This window comes from Podarcis cretensis, assembly GCF_951804945.1.
Source record: "Podarcis cretensis genome assembly, chromosome: 15".
Taxonomy (NCBI): domain Eukaryota; kingdom Metazoa; phylum Chordata; class Lepidosauria; order Squamata; family Lacertidae; genus Podarcis; species Podarcis cretensis.
In genome coordinates, this window is record NC_137185.1 from 9,168,513 (window position 1) to 9,189,045 (window position 20,533).

The 20,533-nt window shown below is 41.8% G+C and overlaps 1 protein-coding gene across 2 annotated transcripts in view; it reads left to right on the top strand.

The window, feature by feature from the left end:
• The window catches only part of PAFAH1B1 (platelet activating factor acetylhydrolase 1b regulatory subunit 1), a 60,093-nt gene that overhangs the window by 12,694 nt on the left and 26,866 nt on the right, over positions 1-20,533 (top strand). For both annotated transcript variants that reach the window (XM_079955764.1, XM_079955765.1), the window contains exon 2: positions 16,415-16,625. In XM_079955764.1, the coding sequence (XP_079811890.1) occupies positions 16,594-16,625 (32 nt within the window). In that variant the 5' untranslated portion in view covers positions 16,415-16,593. The remainder of the gene's footprint in view (positions 1-16,414; positions 16,626-20,533) is intronic.

Genomic DNA, 20,533 nt, shown 5'->3' on the forward strand with positions numbered 1-20,533 from the left:
TGATCTGATCTGGCAGAGCTCAGGTTCTTTAAAGAAATACGACTTTAATCAAACCATTCAGTCACCCTTTACATGAATTCAGAAGAGACTGACCAGTGTTTTCTTAAATGAAGCCACCAGTTTTCTCCAGGTCCAAATCATTGTGTTGGTGCTTGGTATTTGTGTCCTCATCAAAACTTAGAAGAACAGTAGCTAGCCAGGATGCTTAGTGCCATTTCCTTTGGAAGATGATAATATCTTGCTCCCCTCTCCATGTCTGAAAATACTTAGTTATGTATTTGCATTTTTATATCATGTTTATGAGAGGGACCCAGTTTTAATGTTAGTTTTTAAGCATCTGGAGTTTTTTGCACAATGAGACCACTCTTATTTTACTGTGTTTTTCTGCATCATTGTTTTGGGTCAATATGCCTTCAAAACTACTGTGCCAAAATACTACCCACCCACCCCGGTCCTTATATTGTGAACAGGAACTTACGACAATTCTGTGTGAGTGTTTAAAAGGGGAGAAGTAAGATTACTTTTTTAAAAAATGGCAGCTTCATCATTGCTTACAAGAGATCAAGGTTTTGGTTTAGTTCCTAGTAGAATTGGGATCTAAAGCAGCATTTACATTTATGTACATGAAATACTGAATGCATTAATGGGATCATAATGGAAAAGCAAAAGGGAGAAGGAGGTGCAGGTGCTTGAAAGTAAACTTTGTGAACATTTTTACAGAGAATTCTTGCTTAAAGGAGCAAAATCCCTTTACCTCATAAATGCTAGTGAAACAGATATATATTTAAAATTCATTTTATTTTGTAAAAAAGTGATGCATATACCAAATCCATGATGGGAGAGTTGCTTGTCTTGATGGATAATTTTTTTACAAAGGAAATATCCTGTAAATTCTCCCTGAGCAATTGACAACTTGATAATCTGCTCCCATCTCAAGAGAACCTCAGAGAGATTCTTGTAAAAATGGGTTGAAATAAAGGTGATGCATAGTCTCACACTACACATACTTACTCTGAAGTAGCCTTTCTCAGTTCAGTGGCTCTTAACCCCAGGTTGTTATGTACAATATTGCTGTCATAGGGTTGTTGTTTTTAAATGCCACCTTTAGTGGAAACCAAGGTGGAACTACAGTGGCCAGTGAGGACTAATGGTACATTTGGGTATTGAGCAAGCTTTGTAATACTGGATTCTTTAATAACACAAAAACATATCAGTGTTGCAGACAACTAACCATCCTAAATTTGTATGTTACTTTATATTCTTGAAAATGTTTGCATAACTAACATTTCTTGTTTGGTGAAATATTTTGTTTGGTCCAGGTTGAAAAGACCCCCAGTTTTGAAATAGCCTTCTAGAAAGCTAAAAACTTGGGACAAATAGAAACTAACTTCTCAACTTTTCATGTGCTGTTTCTTCTACATGATGTTCAACTGAGGCAGTCAAGAAGCAAGAGCTGAACAAGTTTCCAGAATGCACCACTGATCCAAATACCTGATGTTAGTCTCTGGTTTGAAAACATTTTTCCAGCACAGAATTTAACACACACACAGCAAATTAACATCTACTTTTTATATTTGAATTTCAATTGGAAAACCTTTTTTCTTTTTATCTAGCTTAATTTCTATAGATGGACTTGAATTTTTAAATTGATAAGAATAATGTGTGGAAAGTGATCCCATGAGATGGTTGATTATTTTCTGTTACCCTGTTCTAATTCTGAAAACCTTTAACTCATTTCTTAAACTGTGCAAAATCTGCACATGAATTTTAAGTTCATTTCTTGTATAGCAGTGAGTGATAGTGGGATACTACATTAATTTTTAGTAGTACAGTGGAACCTCGGGTTAACTACGCTTCAGGTTACAGACTCCACTAACCCAGAAATAGTGCTTCAGGTTAAGAACTTTGCTTCAGGATGAGAACAGAAATCGTGCTCCGGCGGCACGGCAGCAGCAGGAGGTCCCATTAGCTAAAGTGGTGCTTCAGGTTAAGAACAGTTTCAGGTTAAGTATGGACCTCCGGAATGAATTAAGTACTTAACCCGAGGTACCACTGTACATCTCTGTATGTTACTCGTGAAAAATGTCTGCTGTTTGGTGACATAACTGAAAACATAATATTCTGCCTCTTGCACTTGTAGTATCTCTCTGCATAATGCCTGTGCCATGAAGACAGAAAATAAGATTTAAAAATGTACACAGGAAGCTGCATTTAAAGAACCGATCCTAGTTAGGAACTTTGGAAGGAGACTGAGAACAAAGCACATGGGAAGAAAAAACTGCATTTCAGCCATCTTGACACTTTAGTACCCAGTCAGGGCTTCCTTACAACAGACTGAGCAGTATTGACTTTATCCCAATAAGTTGCTTTTTGAGCAAAACATTCAAGCAGGCTATAGAATTACTACCAGGTGCTCTTTATAGCTTTTCCATTGTGCTTGAAACTTTAGTAAAGTGGGCTAGAGATTTACTTTTTAAAGGACTTGGTCTGGGTCCCATGCTGGCTCTGGGACCAGTACAGCAATATACCCCTTTCAGCAACCCTGCCAACTACTCTGATGGATCTTGAATAATAGAATCTGAGTTGGAAGGGACACTTGGGATCATCTAGTCCAACCCTTGGCAATGCCAGAATAGGTAGCTGTCCTTTACAAGGATAAAACCTGCAACCTTGGTGTTATCAGCACCACGTGCTAACTGTGAAGATCTGATAAGATCTTAATTGCACTGGCCATCTAATTGCTTTATGGCCCCAATTAGCCCCAGTGGTCCGGCACGCTCCCAGGCAAGCTGCGCAGACCTTTTTCTTCTCCGGTTTCGTCTAGCAGAGTAAAAACACAGCGGATCAAAACTGTCGCAGTCTGCTTCAGATCCAGACAAACACACGAAGCACCTGTGTGTGTCCAAATTTCATCAGTTCTTTATTGTAGCAAATATTTACAGCTCAGCATTTCCCAAAAATCTCCTGGACTGCTAGCATTCATGGCTTCCGTCCGTCTCTCTCAGAGACACAGAGAGAACAACAAACTCCTCCCTCCTTTCCCACGTCAGAATGGGAGGCACACTCAGAACAAACATTAACCCAGTAAGTTCTGAACCCCAACACCCCCTCTTGCAGAGCATTCTGACAAGACCTGTGGATGTACCTTTGCAGACCTCTGTGAGATCAATCCCTTCCCCAATGCCTTGCGTCCTCTCCTGGCGTTCCTGTCAGGCATCTGTGGAACACCCTCACAACTCTCAGATTCGCACTGTGCGAAACTTACCCACGCACCTGTGGCCTGATACCTCTCAGGTGGAATTCCATTCGTTGTGCGACTGGACCTCCTGGGCACAAACTCAGGCACTTCCTCTGACTCACTGTGGTCAGCAGGTGTGTCCTCTGCATCCCGGGATTCCCCCTCTGACTTAACGCGTCTTCGAACCCTTGGAATTACCCTCACAGGAGAACTAGGCTCACTCTTGGGCTCCCTTTTTACAACTTGCGGAGATGCCCCATCCTGCTCCTGACTTTGGTCAGTGAGCTGATCGTCATCAGCAGACTCAGCCCCTGGCTCTCCTTCCTCCTCATCAGAACCTTCCTGCTCTGAATCAGAAAGACATTCTGAAAGAATATCGCGTCTGGCAGGGGTCTTTGACCTTTCCTCCTGCTTACAGAACTCAGCGTGTTTACTGATCAGCAGCTTACTCTGATCACCTGACGGATACGCAAACCTCCATGCACGAGCCGCTGGCTCATACCCACAGAAGATCATTTTCTGGAACTTGGGTTCATCCGGCCCTCGCAAAGCTTCAGGCACCAGCAGCGAGGCCGTTGAACCGAACGCACGGAGGAAGTGAACCTGTGGCTTCCTCCCGTGAAGCATAAAAAACGGTGTGTCTCCTACCACTGAATTGTAGGACCGATTCCAGGTGAAGCTCACATATTTAATTGCCTCCATCCAAAACTTCGGAGGTAACCCAGAATCTGACAGCATCACCTGTGCAGCCTTAACCAGAGCCTCACTTCTGAGCTCTGCCACCCCCCTCTGTTGAGAAGTCACTGTGTGACTTATCCCTTTCTTGTGAAAGAACTTCTGCAAAGCAGACCCAGTAAACTGTGAACCTCTGTCACTAGCAATTTCCCTGACTCTGGTGGAGAACATTAGTTCCACCTCCTCAATCCAACACCTAATCAGCTGTGCTGCATCTTCCTTGGATTTGAGACCATGTGTCCAGGTGTTCTGCGAAAAATCATCCTGCAGTGTCAGCAGAAATCTGGCCCCTCCCAAACTTGGTTCCTTCATGGGACCCACCAGATCTATGTGTACAAGATCAAAAGGTTTTGTGGTTACCCTCTCCACCCTGGGGTAACTGCACCCTCTTACCTTTGCCTGTCTGCAAGCCTGACAATCTAGGACTCTTGCACATTCTTCAATTCTACAGCCTTTGGAAACCTCAGGTAGCACCTGTAGTTCTTCAAGACAGGCATGAGCTGTCTTCTTATGCCACACACACGAACATGAAACATGAGTGGGAACTGTAGCACGCAGGGCTTGTGCTTTCTCAACCTTCCCCTCACCCTCCAGGGACGTTTTAAGAATGAAGAGATCATTCTGCCCCTTTGCAACTCTGACCAGTTGCTTCCCTCCTTTGGAGATTGTACAAACATCGTGTTCAAAGCAAACCTTAAACCCCTTTTTCAACAAATAAGGCACAGATAAAATACAGTGTTGCACTCCCGGCACAATGCAAACTTCCATCTGCTCCTGCAAAACAGAAAACAATACATTTGCAAAGTTAGTCACATTTTTCTTTGTCCCATTTGCAAACTGAACAGTTTTTCCAGCCGGAATTGCCTTGCAATTCCACATCTCGACTGCAGGGGTCTCTGGGATCAGGTGGCAGTTCGCTCCTGAGTCGATTAGAAAACGAAAAACAGTGTGTCTCTCAGAGCTGTCCTCAAACAAAGCCATACTGGCAACAAACGTCCCGCTGCCCCCTGTCTTTGGGCTTTTGCAGCAGTTCTGTCTGGTTGTCTTGGCAACCAACTCCCCCTTGCTCAGGACCTTGGCAGCTTCCGTAGAAGTAGCCTCCTCCGTTGCCTTGGAGACCGGCCTGGCCTCTGCGTTCCCACGCGACTCTTTAGGCCTTATCTTCACTTTGTCCAGGTGGCCGACCTTGGAGCGTCTAGCTCTACGCCGCTTCCCAGACTTTGGCTGACGACAACAATCCCCAGTGGAAAAATACTGCCCAGGGCTCCTTTCAGCTGGCCTGGCCCCCCTTCTTCCGGAAGAGCCCTCTGTGCCAGCCCTGCCCTCGCTGAAACTGCGTTTCACTTCAGCACTCACAGTGGAAAACTTTTGAAACTTGCCTTTGGAATTCTCAGCCCCCCCGACTTGCACCTCAGGGACTGGGGCTTCAGCCATTTCCAGGCTCTGCATGACTCCTCCAGGGCTCTGGCATCCTGCTGAAGTTTCACACAAACTTCTCAGCACCTCCCAGGCAGCCCTTGCTGACTTTACGCCCTCCAAACTGGGCAAAAGTGATGCATGTACACATGCCTTTAGCATAGCAAGCTCTCTTTGCATTCTCTGCTGGCTATCTTCAGGCAACGCAGCCTCAAAGCCTGTAATGTCAGTCCCTTCAGGATTCAAGGGAAGTGGTTCTCTCTGGCTTACATTCCAAAGCCCAGTAACCAGAAACCAACCCCTTACTCTTCTGGACCAGGTTGCCCAACTTCTTAAAGTGAGCTTTTCAAGCGGAACGTCCTCAAAAACCTGGCTGTCTGCCATTCTCTCCTCTTCCCCGGGGCCCCAGCTGCTGTACTCACGTTTCGCCAGTCAGCTCTCCGGCACCCGATTCCTCAGCTGCTTTTCCAGCTCTCTGCCTCAGCAACTCTTGCCTCTCTGCAGCAGGCAAAACACAGAACGCAGACCTCCGCTCTGCTTCAGTAGCGTCTTCCAGCTATTGCCAAGCTGACTTCAAGACTTCAAAGCTCACCGGCAGACTCTTAGCAACAGTTTTATTAGCGGTAATTAGGTCATCCATAACCTGTGAAGATCTGATAAGATCTTAATTGCACTGGCCATCTAATTGCTTTATGGCCCCAATTAGCCCCAGTGGTCCGGCACGCTCCCAGGCAAGCTGCGCAGACCTTTTTCTTCTCCGGTTTCGTCTAGCAGAGTAAAAACACAGCGGATCAAAACTGTCGCAGTCTGCTTCAGATCCAGACAAACACACGAAGCACCTGTGTGTGTCCAAATTTCATCAGTTCTTTATTGTAGCAAATATTTACAGCTCAGCATTTCCCAAAAATCTCCTGGACTGCTAGCATTCATGGCTTCCGTCCGTCTCTCTCAGAGACACAGAGAGAACAACAAACTCCTCCCTCCTTTCCCACGTCAGAATGGGAGGCACACTCAGAACAAACATTAACCCAGTAAGTTCTGAACCCCAACACTAACCAACTGAGTTATCTAGCTGCCAAGACAGAGGTTCCCAAACTGGTCTGTGGACCACCAATGGTCTGCGATCTTCATTCAGGTTCTCCACAGGGTGCCTATGGATTTCCAGTTGAAGCTGGGAGACAGCAAATCCATCCCATTAAGTATTCATATGGATATTTAATTGTACTGAATTGCTTTTTAAATTTCTTCTATTGTATTTTACTATACTAGAATTTGAATTCTATGGAATGCAATAAAATACAATGTCTAATACTAAATAAATAAAAAATAAAAAATAAAAACAGTTAAAAATCATACAGACTCTAGCACAGTTCATTACAATTGCTAAAGTGGGCAAAATAAATAATTAGCAAGTGGTTTGTGGAGAAAAGAAGTTTGTAAAACACTGCTCTCAGTGGTGCTTTCAGGGCAGGACTTTAAGACAATAGTTCGGGGCCCTACTCAACAGAATAAGAAAGAGGGATCCCCAAGCACCTAAACAATCTAGTATTAGGTCGAAAGCTTAACAAACTGGCAGTAAAGGCCATCTCATCCCCCAAGGTAAATATTAATCCCTATAGTCCTCTCTGAAGTGAGTTTTATAAACATACTTTTTATGTGTTATGAGCAGGCAAGGCAGATAAAATGTTCCTGCTACACTTGGACGTTTGTTTTCAACTTTCCTGTTTTGTGGCAGTGGTCAGCAATCAAACCTTTGACCGCATTGTTGGCACTCTTTGCCGTACTTTTATCTATATGAAAGATTAAGTTAGCTGTGTATTAATATCAAAAGTGAAAGATGAAACAGCTATAACTGGAATGAAGATAGCCAGAAGTAGGTGGATGTGTTCTTGTGACTATTTTTCCTTTTTTTTTCTTCCTAAAAGAGATATACAAGTGTAAGAAATAGCAGCACAAAGGCTGGATTAACACTTTTCTTACTGAACTCCTTAACATAGAATTGTTCTGGTATATATAATTAAGCTGGACAGGTTTAAGAGACATCATGTAGCTTAAAAAAGCACTAAGAAATACATGGCTGCATTTAAAAAATGTTTCCGTTTTAGACACCTCAGAAAAGCACTCACCACAATAAATATTAATTGGGGAAGAACAGGTGAATTTCCAAGTGGCTCTCCATGGCTGGTGATGTAGGGATTGAGTGGAGAGCAAGTAAAATTTTTTATGACACACATGCACAGCCCAGTATTACGAGCGGGAATAAAACCTGCGTAAGACAAAACAAGCTTATTAAAAAAAGTAACAAGAGCCTGTTGGATCAGGCCAATGTCCCTTCTAGTCCAGCATCCTGTTCTCACAGTGGCCAACCAATTTCCTATGGGACGTCTGCAAGCAGGACCTGAGCGCAATAGTACTCTGCCCACCTAAATGTCATCTAGTGTTAGTGCTCTTTGTGTTGAGGTTTTTTAACATATAGAAATACAGTGTCTGTTCATGAGCGCTGTTAAGTAGATGGGAGGAGTAATGTGCAGAGGCTTTATATATAGATTGCCCACCCATATGGGGAAATGGGCTGTGTGTCTTTGATTTTGTTGCTGGAATAGACACTTAAATGGATCTGTTTGTGTATATTCAAGGCTCAAATTGGTTTTGCTCAAAAAACACAAAAGGCAGCTTGACTCATGCTGATGTTCGGTAAATGCTGTTAGACTACACTGCTTTCTTTTAAACAGTTTACTCTTGAATTTATCCTAGCATGGGCACCTGAATCTTGGTTGCTTCCAATCTTGATCTTTTGACCCCTACTCTAGCCTACCACTTAAAATACCGCGTCTGCTCTTGCAACAGAATGTATGTATTTCTGCTGGCGAGAGTTCAGCTGATGAAAGATGTCACTGGTAACATAAACTGCTTTACACACCTCATGAAACCATGCAAGTTCTTTATATGATTTTAGAGCTGGTTTGAGCAGGGATGTTGAGCCTTTAACAACAGTTGGTTAAGACCTTTTAAACATGGAAAAACAGTTTTGGGCCCTGATTTGCTTTTGGGCCCTTCACCCCATCTACAAAAAAGGATACAAATTTGCCAACTTTTTTGTTTAGCCAAGCCTATCCAGATACGTCAGTGTGCATTTTCTTATGTAATTTTAGCCTCTATTTTTAATGCTTGATTTTATTTATTTAAGAAACTTGTTTTAACATTGATGTTTATTAGGTATCCCGATGTAAATATATATTTATAAACTGCTTAGAGGCTTTATTTACAATTAAGTAGCAAACAAATAATGTTGCTAAAATTATGTCACAAAGCATATGTAAGTGTGTGCCATCTCTTGCTAACATAGCAGAGGATGCAATCAACATACAGTGCACTGCACCCTTAAAATCCTTTTGACACCCCTGGTACTTGGCTGTATTATGACGAAAATATTTTTAGGATACATTAGCTGTGTTTGGATCTTCTTATGGAAGGTGGTATGAAAATTGGTAATAACATCCTAGCTATTCCAACAGGAATACAACATTTCCCAGGAAAAATTGTAAGGTGGGCACTTACTGGCCAAGCCAAGGTTTCATTGAGTAGGTTTTTAGAAATTTTATTTGATCTTGCTGTTTCCGTATTTATATTTTAGCTTGGATGTGTTGTAACTACTCCAGGCCTTTGGGACAGCTTAGAATAAAAACCTAAAACAAGCTTGGGTATGAATGCTTTTTGACATTTTGAATTTTTTTTGATTGGTTGCATTTATATTACACTTCTCCCATAGGGGCAAGTGGCTGATACATAAATTTTTTTCTAGTTGAAAATCTAGCATCTAATTATTTTCCTCTGCTTCCTGTTGTATGTGATACTCAGGTCACAAATTAAGGCTTAGCTCTGTTCATCGATTGTTTTGGGAAGTTTTTAATGTCTGTTCTAATCCTGAAGCAAAGTTCTTAACCTGAGGTACTATTTCTGGGTTAGCGGAGTCTGTAACCTGAAGCATATGTAACCCGAGGTACCACTGTATTAGTGCTGAGAAGCATTGCATTCTTGCATGGAAGCAGCTTTGGTGTCTGGATTTTTGGTGATGAATGCTTAAAAGATTTCTAACTTTCCCACACAGTAACTTTGTAAGTATGTGAGTATTTGTTTTAGTATGTAGTGGTTATAATGTTGACAACCATGAATCTAGTCCTGCATAAAAGTTTTCAAAAATTAAGACACAAAAGGCGTACTAGCCTGCTTGCTTGTCCTTTAAGACACTCAGGCAGTCTGCAGCGTTCTTATCTTGTTTAGAGTCACCATGGTTTAGCACTATTATGATCAGGTATAGTCATCCTAGGCTATTGGGGGCTCCTTCTGTGCAGCACTTTCTATCCAAACCAACCAACTGCAGTTAGCTATGTTTAGTCTCAAAACAAGCCAATTTCAAATCACGGGGTATGAAGCTGGCTTTCTGAAAGTAACCCTAGTTAATGTTGACCAGAGTTCCTGGTTTAGATGAAATTACAAGCTACACTGAACTAAAAGCAGAAGCAAAAATTTCTGCTCCTGCAGTGCTGCTCATGAAAATTGAAGGGGAGCATGTATACCTGGGAGGAGGCCAATTTTTTCCCCTGTGGCATTAAGCCCCTGGTTTAGCTTTGTGTTCGAATGTGGTTACTGTGGCAGGTAGTTCTATGGAAGTGGCAACTCTGGTGAAGCTGCACTGTCCATAAGAGTTCTATCTAACCCTAGTTTGGTTGAACGTAAAAGGCAATCTACCTACTGAATGGTGCACTTGTTGTGTGTGGATAGCCATCCATGTGGAGTAAATGCACTTTAACCAGATCAAAAGGTCAAGGTTCTTAGTCTCTCTTGGTATTAGCATATAAATAGCAGCTAATGCACCATGGTAATTCTATTTAGACACAACTGTGTGTTTCTATAATTATTAGGAAGTTCATTTGCTTTAAAGGGGAACGTTCATGTTAGAACCATCTTTGCTTCAATGCGATTTGATTCCATATAGGTTGCACATCTTCCACAGTAAGCTCTGTGTGAGGAATTTAAACAGCTATCAAATTCAGGTGAAGAAAAGCCAATAAACAATGAGTATTTTTAAACAAGTAAATTTTGTAGTTTAGAAGCACAGTGTGATGTCACAGGAAAAAACTGATCTCTCCCTACTTCCCCACTCTGCCTACTTATTTGGAGCGAATTCCATGCACTTTGCTGTATGGGACCAGTGGTGACCAGGGAAGTAGTAAAATAAAATAGATTCTAGTTGTCATGCATTAGGGTTGCCATACGTCTGGGATTTCCCAGACAGGTCTGTATTTTGGGGGCCAGCACCCCTATCTATTTTTGCATTTTGGATTAAATGTCCAGGTTTGGGGTTTTTATTTTTTTATTATGACTTTGGTTTTTTTGTGGGGCACATTCATGCCCAGAAGGCACTGTGTCCCGGAACAGGAAGCGGGGTGGCCTGGAGTAGCCTTCCCAGGCCCTGTGCTGGTCCTGGTGGTTGCCAGGCCTTGCACAGCTTTCCTGGGGCAGCTCAGCCTCCCATCATGAGCAGGAGGCCAAAGACAGCAAAGGTAAGAGAGGGGAAGGAAGAGGGAGCAGGCCAGCGAGGAAGGGGTCAGAGGCAGTGAGGGGGTGAGCGAGGAAGATGCAGGATGGTGGGGGTGGGGGTGTCCCGATGGTGTGTGGTGTGTGGTTTTTGATCCTTGGAATATGGCAGCCCTATCACACATGGCATGCTGCTGTATTGTCCAACATTTTTCCCTCTGCCTCTGTTCATTTGATGAAAATTGCACTCTTGGAACTTCGGAAGCTGCCTTACACTATTTCAGACCTTTGGTGCTGCTAGTTCATTACTGTCTGTCTACACTAACTGGCAGTGGGCCTTCAGGGTGTTTCTGATCAGCAGCCCTTTTGGGAGATACTGGGAATTCAACCTTGGATGTTCTGTGCGCAGAGCATGTGCTCTACCATGGATCTGCAGCCCTTTGTGCATTATATTCTATCATTGTTATTTTGAAAATCAAAACCTAAGCTGGGAAAAAAGCAAATGTCACGTATCAAAATCAAACTCTTATTTCTACTTGAAACTAAATTTCTTCAAAATCAAAGCTACTTATATTGGATTTCTAGGTGCCTGCATTGCTAGGCTAGAAAAAAATGATTCTACCTTCCATTTAAAAAATGTGATACAGGCCTTTTGGATCTGGAAATAATTTTCAGCTCTCATTTTAGTTAAGTAGCTATCTGTTAAGAAAAGACTCAGTCCATGAATTCCCAGGCTTTCAACACCAACAGTGATGTTTTGTACTCTGTATACAATCAGATAATCCTAAAAGAAGCAGGATAGTTATTTGTAATTTCTGAGAATTTATTTGATATATGTAGAAAGCTGATCTGAGTGTGCTTTAGCCTTGCAGCAAGAAATGGATCCTGATGGTAACATTGGAGTGGACCTAGGCAGAGAGGCAGTGGCTCCCTTCTCAGTGGCTTCCCAGTGAGTTGTATGAATGGATAACAATGTGGGCCACAGCTGAGAGGAAACAAAAACGATCTGATTTGTATTATTGTTTCTTGCTTTATAAAGGGTAGCAAACTTCCTTTCACCTAGGAAAGCCATTTTTTGTTGCGCTTTGTACGTACTTGTGCAGCTATCCTGAGGAATGATCCTATTTGAAGAGACAAGGAAACATGCATGCACATAAGTGCCATTTAACTCACCATTGTTTTTTTTAACTCAACTCGTGTTGTTTTCCCCCCAGCCACTTTACTTAGAGGCAGAAGAGGATATTTCATTTAGGTATACAGTTGTAGGGCGATTACAACTTGATTTTGATGGATCCTCTATCTTAACCATGGTGATAATGAAATATGGAAGGTTGTGGCAGGTCTTTGAGTGCAAGGTTCTTTGCTTGGGCCTCTGACAGAGAGAAATGAGTTAACAGCTGATTTTGGGGGGTCCTCCCTGGCTAGGCCAAATCTAGCATGGGTTGGCTTCTGTGACTTACAGTAACCTCTCCAGCTCTATGTTTAGAATGAAGGTTGAAATAGATTTGCTTCAAGGTTAAGAAGCACCTTGCAAAAAGATTAAAGAATATCACTGGATGGTGGTCTTACTCTGCTTGGCATGGAGTGCAGAATATCTGGTAGGATCAAAAAAGCTGCTTAAGCTCATAAAATTGATTTGCATCTTTTTAAAACAGCTGACTCTTCATTTTGAAAGCCTCCTTAATTTCAAATGCCGTTTATTATTCAGCAAGAGTGGCTGTTGTTCAAGACAATGTAAATCCCTTTGGAGTCAAGTAATATTGGATTCGGTTTGAGACTGTTAGTATCCCAACAAAATATTGATTTGCTGCCATTAGAATTCCAACCTCCAGCTTATAAGCATTCTTCTAGTCCTCCTCCTTATGTAGAAAAATGAGAAATTTAGGATGATCAGATGGAATTCAGTAGGAGTCATGCATTAATTCTTCTTAAGTGTAGATTGGTTTAATGTGCATAAATTATTGCAGACGTTCTTTCTGCTTCTGTTTCAGAATTATGATGCAGACTTCCAGACTTGCTTGTTTGTGCTTTTGGGGAAATACTTACTAGTCACAGCATTTATACCCCTTTCTTGAGAAAGAATGGCTTAAGAGTAAGTAATAAAAACAACACAGTCCCTACCTTCAGGCTTAGAATCTGAAAAGATGTGACACAAAAGAATAAAATGATGGAGAGGGAAGAGAAAAATGACATCAGGCTCCTGATAAAAAGTTCTTACAATGACCAGTTTGAAGGGAAACGAGCTGCTTATAGTCAAAAACAAATTAGGTGTTAATGAGTCACACCATCTTGGAAGTGACTGTAATGCAGGCAGAAGTTGTTGACTTTACAACCACCTTCCCTGACAGATGTTGCCTGGGGCTGATAGGAGTTGCAGTCTAAAACATCTGAAGGGAAAGGCTGCCTTACAGGGTGGGGCCTGTTCAGCCTAGCTGCATAGGCCAGAACTTATTCCTCCCACTGCTGCAGGTAGGTTCTCAGGGGCCCAGTTGATACCATCATCCTCACAGCAGATAGTTGCTGTTCTTATAGGTAGTTGGTTTCAAAATCTTGGGGAGGGACCACCTGACCTGGCCTAGGTAATGAAAGCAATGAGTGGATATGGTAGATCCTTTTGGCGGTTCTTTTAAAACAGGGAAGCTACAAATGGTATCTGGTAGGAGTTTGTTTTTAATGCACTTTGACCTCTTTTCCTGGATCTAATTTATTTTGATTGCCTTTGTAGCTTTGGTTGCTACTAGTGACTTGTGGCATGCAGAACTTCTTGTCAGAGTACATACATAACAACCAGGCAGTGCTTCTGGCACTGTGCAGGATGATGACACTGCTGTTTACACAGCAGCAACACCTGCAGTACTTGGATTCCTTCTAAGATCATAGAGGCAGCTCTTTGTCAGAATGGCACATCTGTCCTCGCTGAGAACTGCAGCAGCAGAATGATGCCAGTTGAGAGAAGAGGCACTGTGTGTGTGTGTCTGTGAGGCCACAACAACAAATAATATTCTGTCTGACTCCTAAAATGATAGCAAATTGTTATCATAGGTGAAAGTCAACCCTTTATCCCATCTCATGCAAGCTCTGCTGAGAATCTTTAAATGTTCATGACTTCTCATATTTGGGGAATAAAAGAAGAGTCTGCAAAGTAGTGCTAATGAGAACTCTAATGAAGTTAGCATCTGTAAAAGAATGCTAAAATTCTTGAGGAGCTGAATTGCTTTCTGTGTGCAAAATTCCAGGAAAAATCTCAAGTGTTTCATGTTTACCAACTCTAGTTTGACACCCAAGTTTTATGAAAAACTATGTAGTTACAGTAAGTGTGCAACTTACTGGCATTTAACTTGTGCGCATTCAGCTTCATGTGCTTGGTAATTTAAAAAGGGGGGGGGGGCAGGTGCCTGCGGAAAAAAGACTTTGGCAATCCCACATGCCATTGAACCCAATGTGTTTTGACTACGGTATATGTAATATTGGCTTTAGGCGAGATCCTGGAATGTAAGCCCCGCGTAAGTTGTGGGCTTACTTCACAAGCTGACTATATGCTTAAAACAGGACACATGAAGTATCTCAAGCTCATATTGAGCAGCTCTTCCTTCCTCATTGATCATTTTAAAAATAGCATTTAGGCAGAGCTTTAGGTGGGTCAGTATTATCCTAATGCATATGGGGTAAGTAAGGCCATCTAGTGAGCTCATGGCAAAGTTAACACTTGGTGTAGATACTTAAAGTTGTGTTTTCTTTTTAAAAAATCATTTTGTTGTGCTGTTGCTTGAATATTACTATGCATTAAACCAATGAATCAAAACCATTGCATTAAACCAATGGTTTTTTTCTGGGGGTACACGGGGGTATGCATACCCCTAAACATTTTGTCAATCTAAGTTTGGCCTCATTGAGGGGCAGGGCAGTATTTCAAAATGAGTAGAAAAAAGAGAGTATCCCTAAACATTACTTTTTTTTAGCAAAAAAGCACTGCATTAAGCTCTTCTCCCCAAAATCCTACCTTGATATCACCAAGGAAAGTTGGTATGGACTAGTTTCATTGAGATGTCTAGTAAACCTGTGTCTGAGTTGTACCACTTCAGTCTGGTGTTTTAAACTCTTTGCTGCACTTTATCACCTGAAAATAATTGATGATCACAAATTTCCCTTTAAAAGTTTCATTGATAGTTGTTTTTGTAGGACTGGCCTTGGAGAGGTTCTATGGATTGAGTGTGTGGCAGTTTGGCCAAGGTAACCCTGCCATTCTGGTCTCATCAAGGCTTCAGATTTCATAAAAGAGACGGTGACAACATACAATAATAATGGAAAAATAAATGCCTTTTAATAGAATCATAGAATTGTAAAGTTGAAAGGAACCACAAGGGTAATCTAGTCCAACCCCCTGCAAGGCAGGAATCTTTTTTTACCCACAGAGGGTTGAATCCATGGCCCTGAGATTGAGTCTTATGCTCCATCGACCGAGCTGCCCTGTCTGTTCCCCATAAAGAAGTGGAGAAATCATAGCCGTTAACTCTGAGTATAGAAAGAAATGACTTGAGTTCTTGGGTCACTGATACTCTGTAACCTGCCTATTAATCTTTTGCATGTTGAACATAGTAATAATGTTATTAGACTATTGTCTGTAGTTCACTGGGTTTTGGCTGATGAGTCATGACTTGAAACTTGCTCCCTAATTTGTATTGAATTGTATTAGTGGTGTCAATACCGTTTTCAGTTTTAAAAATATTTTAAGAGGAAGAGAGAACATTTTTATTCTATAGGACTGACTGTTTTTACAGTTGTTTCTTCTGCTTGGAGACCCCTGCCTGGAGCTGGTGTTCTGTGGGAAGGGAGCTAAGGGTCTCTAGCAAACTAATTTGCACCTCATCAAGTGATTAAACCAGTACAAAGCCAATAAAAAGTTTGGCATGTGTCCACAAACTGAGAGAAAGAAAGAGGATAAGGAGCAAGGTGGGCACCTGTAGTAAAAATAAAACAAAATAGTGAATTTCATATGGCAGGATGGAGCTAAAGGTTGGTCCCCATTCTAAAGGCCGACAGTGGAATTACAAAAGTATTTATTACGTTTTCTGCACTCTGCGTAGTTGTTGCTTTTCTCTTTGTTATGATGGATGACAAAATTATATGCAACCCTTAATTTTCCCAGCTTCTACCAACAAGACATGCTTTTTTGCCCAGGTATAGGATCAGCCCCTGTTTAATGTGTTTGAACTTACTGTTTTTTCTGTGTTAAATGCTTTTATGTTTTATTAACTATGTTTTATTAGCTGTGTGTTAGATGCTTTTATGTTTTATTAGCTATAGGCTGTAATTGTATTTTAATAGAATATTGTACACTGCTTAAGAGTTTTTTAAAAAAACTATTAAGCAGTTTATAAATGTTTTCAACAAATAAATAAAAATAACATTTGTCTAATGAGTAGTCAGTACTTCAGTGTTGCAGAAGTTGTTCATAGCAATAATTGCACAAACTCTTGCATTTTCTAGATGGAATGAATCTTCCTTGTTGAATGCATCCTGTCTGCTTGGTAGAGTTTACTTGTGGAGACACATTGTCCTTTGGGTTGAAGCCACTTTGTGGCAGACTGAATTGTGGATCCCAGAATCCCAAGCTGCTTGACGAGGAGGAGACAGCTGAATCACGTTAACTTGACATCACAGCCACAATGGTGCTGTCACAGAGGCAACGAGATGAACTGTAAGTAGCTCGAGAATATTAATCTTACCTTGCTTTCAGTTGGCTGTTAATGATTGGACGCGATCATGTTTTCTTAACCAATTTTAAAGCTTTCTGTAGGCATCTTAAACAGAATGCACTAGACATTAGTTTTTAAAAAAACAATTAAAAAAATAGATCTGGCCACAAAGCAAGAATGAAGAAATGGGTTTAGTAATGTTAATTTGTTTTTTGGGAGATGGGTGGGAATGGGATGGAATTTGTATTCTGGAAAAAAAAAATCTTCCTACTCAACTTGGCAGGCTTTGTAAGCACATGTCTGATATGCTTCTGTTGACTTTGAAGCTGTGGTTGTGGGCTGTTCCACAGTTGATGCCATAGGGATATCAGGAGTGGGGCAGGTGGGAATGGCTTGGGGAAAACTGCCTTGCAGGCCAAATTGGGACCCAGCTACCCCACATTCTGGAGGTTCCTTACTCATGCTACAGCAGGTCCTTACGAGAAATCAGTGGCAAGCCCAGTTCTTTTCAGGTTTATTTTTACTGCTCAGAGGGCTGTCTTTGCCAAGTCTTCAATCTGGACGGAGCATTTTGTTCCTCCTGCTGCTGTTCTAATGATTGTCAATGCTGTTAATATGTATTAGGATGAAGTTTTTGTTTTATTGTAGACCATCCTTAGTACCCTTGATTGGTTGGACATACATTCTTTATAAAAAGAAACACAGACCTGTCAGAAACCTATACAGTTAAGCCTGAGTACATACCTGACTCCCTGCTTTTCTTCCCTAGCTGCCTGTCATTTTCCCCAGGTTTTTTATATTGTGAGATTGTGGTCTGGAACATGAGTGTTTTGCTTGTACAATATCTAATATATTTTTATTTCTAAATATTTTCACCCCATACTTCAGCTATAGTGATAGTACTGTTTACAAACTTAATTGTTTTATTTTAACTCAGGCATAGGCAAACTCGGCCCTCCAGTTGTTTTGGGACTACAACTCCCATCAAACCTAGCTAACAGAACCAGTGGTCAGGGATGATGGGAGTTGTAGTCCCAAAACATTTGGAGGGCCAAGTTTGCCTATGCCTGTTCTAATTTGAATACCAAATTTATCTTAAAAGCTTCAAAGTTATAAATGCAGGATTAAAATGACATCTAAAATGCACAGGAAAGTAAGAAGGTTTTCTTTACTTGCTGCTGAAAGGACAGTAAGAAAGGTGCCAGGTGGAACTTCTGCGCAGAGTGTTCCACAACAGGGGTGCCACAACTGGAAAGACCTTGGATGGGGAAAGCACCTGTTAGATAATATATGGAGGGAGATGTTTCTTAACGTTCCCAGTCCTGACCTGCAAAGGGCTTTACAGGTCAAAACCAGCTTTTCTCAGTTGAGCCTGAAAACTGGGTAGGAACTGTTGCAGTTTTCAAAGTATGGCTATAATATACCCAGTCTCAGACCCAGTTCCACTCTGCAGAATATGGTTTCTATATTGCTAACAACAGTTTGTGAATGGAAAAGCATAAATAATTGTAATGCTCTCTTGAGGAAGGGTTTATTTGCCATAAATGTACATCTATTGCAGTTGCTGGTGCACATTTTTCTGTATTTGGGGGTTTTTGGGCAGAGTTGGCTTGCATATTCCAAGGAGAACATTTAGTGAGTAGAATGTGTTTGAGTTCTATTAACTGGATAAGCAAGATAAGAATTCACTGAGGCTGAGAGCACTTGCTCACAAAGGGCACAGCTTTTCTCTTCCTGCATGAGTTGGGCGGTAGACAAAATTATTTGATACTCCTATTAAGATACTTACGGCATTCCAAGAACTTAACACTGTATGTTAAGCAAACCTGTAATGCTGGCAAGGTGATCTTTCAGCAGTATTTGAACAGTTAACTGGTCAGTTAATTGCTAACTGATCTGCTGACAAATGTTGTCCTGCTTCAGCCAGCCAAGTAAATGCAAGTTCCCTTTCATTTAGGTCATAGTCTACCTTGACTGTCAGAGCACCATCTGTTAGAACAGGGGTGTCTCTTTTGTCCTCATCACTGCAGGGGTCAATATCTGATGCTTGCACTGACATGCATGCTAATCTCTGGAGCATGTGCCAGCATTGTGATGTCTGCTGCTGTTAAATTGACTTCTTGCTTTGCTCATTCTTGGTCACATGGTAGCTCAAAAACAACTGCAAATGGTTGGAATAAAGACTGTGTGTTCTGAAGTTTTAACTGCATAACATCTGCAAGTAGGATGACAATTATGTGACAAATGCTGAATTTATATCTCCACTATTGATTTCATTTATTAAAAACATCGTCTAGTAATGGTTCTGCTGGCAGTCATGAGGAGGAGCAGAAAGCTATGCAGAGCCTGAAGCCTTGTACCCACACTTTCAACACTATCTCTGCAAGATTTTTTAAAAAAAGAGAAACAAAGTTCTGTGCCTTCCACAAATTAGTGTATTTTTACACCCACACCCACACACCTGTTTACAAGGGAAGGTGACTCCTAGCCTGCACAGTGCCTCTGATGACTGCAGCATCTGATGACTACAGCGTTTTAATGAAGGTGTGGTTGAATAGCCTGCCCACACTTTTGCTTGTAACAGAAACTAAAATTGTTTTCAGGAGTTGAACTGGAGTCATGGTCTACGCTTGCAGGAGAATGAGGTGGGAGGAAATGCCACTTCTCATTGCTCTCCTGTGTGCCAAGTGTCTTCCAGGTAAAAGTTACTGTACCAGGGATACCCTGTGGTATTAGTGTTTTGATTGCAGAGCATTTTTTAATACAGCAAAGCATTCAGAAACTGATCCGGCCGCAATCTGAAATGAAAATAGTCCATTCTGCCACTTCATTTTTGCTGCATGTAAAGACCAGGCATAACAGTTTGTTGCTGCATCTCTTTGGGCTGTGTTATGTTACCACAGTGTATAAGTGCACGTGCTTCATAACGGTGAAACCCCTTACACTGCTCTTCCTGGGATTGGTGATGCTGTGTGTCAAGGTTGACTTCTGTTTCCTGGTCTTTCATTTTAAGAAATAGTGATTGCCTCCAAGCCTAATAATAATAATAATAATAATAATAATAATAATAATAATAATAATTTTTTATTTATACCCCGCCCTCCCCAGCCAAGGCTGGGCTCAGAGCGGCTTACAAGCAATAATAAAAACAAGATGAATGATTAAAACTTAAAAACAAAAATAAAATACAACATTAAAATAATGGAACATTAAAATATTAAAATGTAGCCTCATCGCAGGAGGAGAAGGAAAAGAAAAAAAAGAGGGAGGGAGGGAATCAAATTGGCTCCAAGCCAAAGGCCAGGCGGAACAACTCTGTCTTACAGGCCCTGCGGAAAGAAATCAGATCCTGCAGGGCCCTGGTCTCATGAGGCAGAGCGTTCCACCAGGCCGGAGCCAGAGTTGAAAAGGCCCTGGCTCTGGTTGAAGCCAATCTAACTTCCTTAGGGCCTGAGACCACTAGGGTGTTGTTATTTATGGACCTTGAGGCTCTCCGTGGGGCATACCAGAAGAGGCGGTCCCTTAGGTCAAAAGCAGCACCTTAAATCTGACCCTGTACTCCACCGGGAGCCAGTGCAGCTTAAAAAGCACTGGGTGAATATGCTCCCATGGCAGAGACCCCGTGAGGAGCCTCGCTGCAGCATTCTGTACCCGCTGGAGTTTCTGGGACAGCTTCAAGGGCAGCCCCGTGTAGAGTGAATTACAGTAGTCAAGCCTGGAGATGACCATCGCATGGATCACTGTGGCCAAGTCGGGGCGGGAAAGGTAAGGGACCAACTGCTTGATGCGGCGAAGGTGGAAAAATGTCGCCTTAGCTGTTGCTGTAACCTGCGCCTCCATGGAAAGGGAGGCGTCAAGGATTACACCCAAACTCTTAACGGAAGGCAATGGCACTAATTGGGCCCCCGCA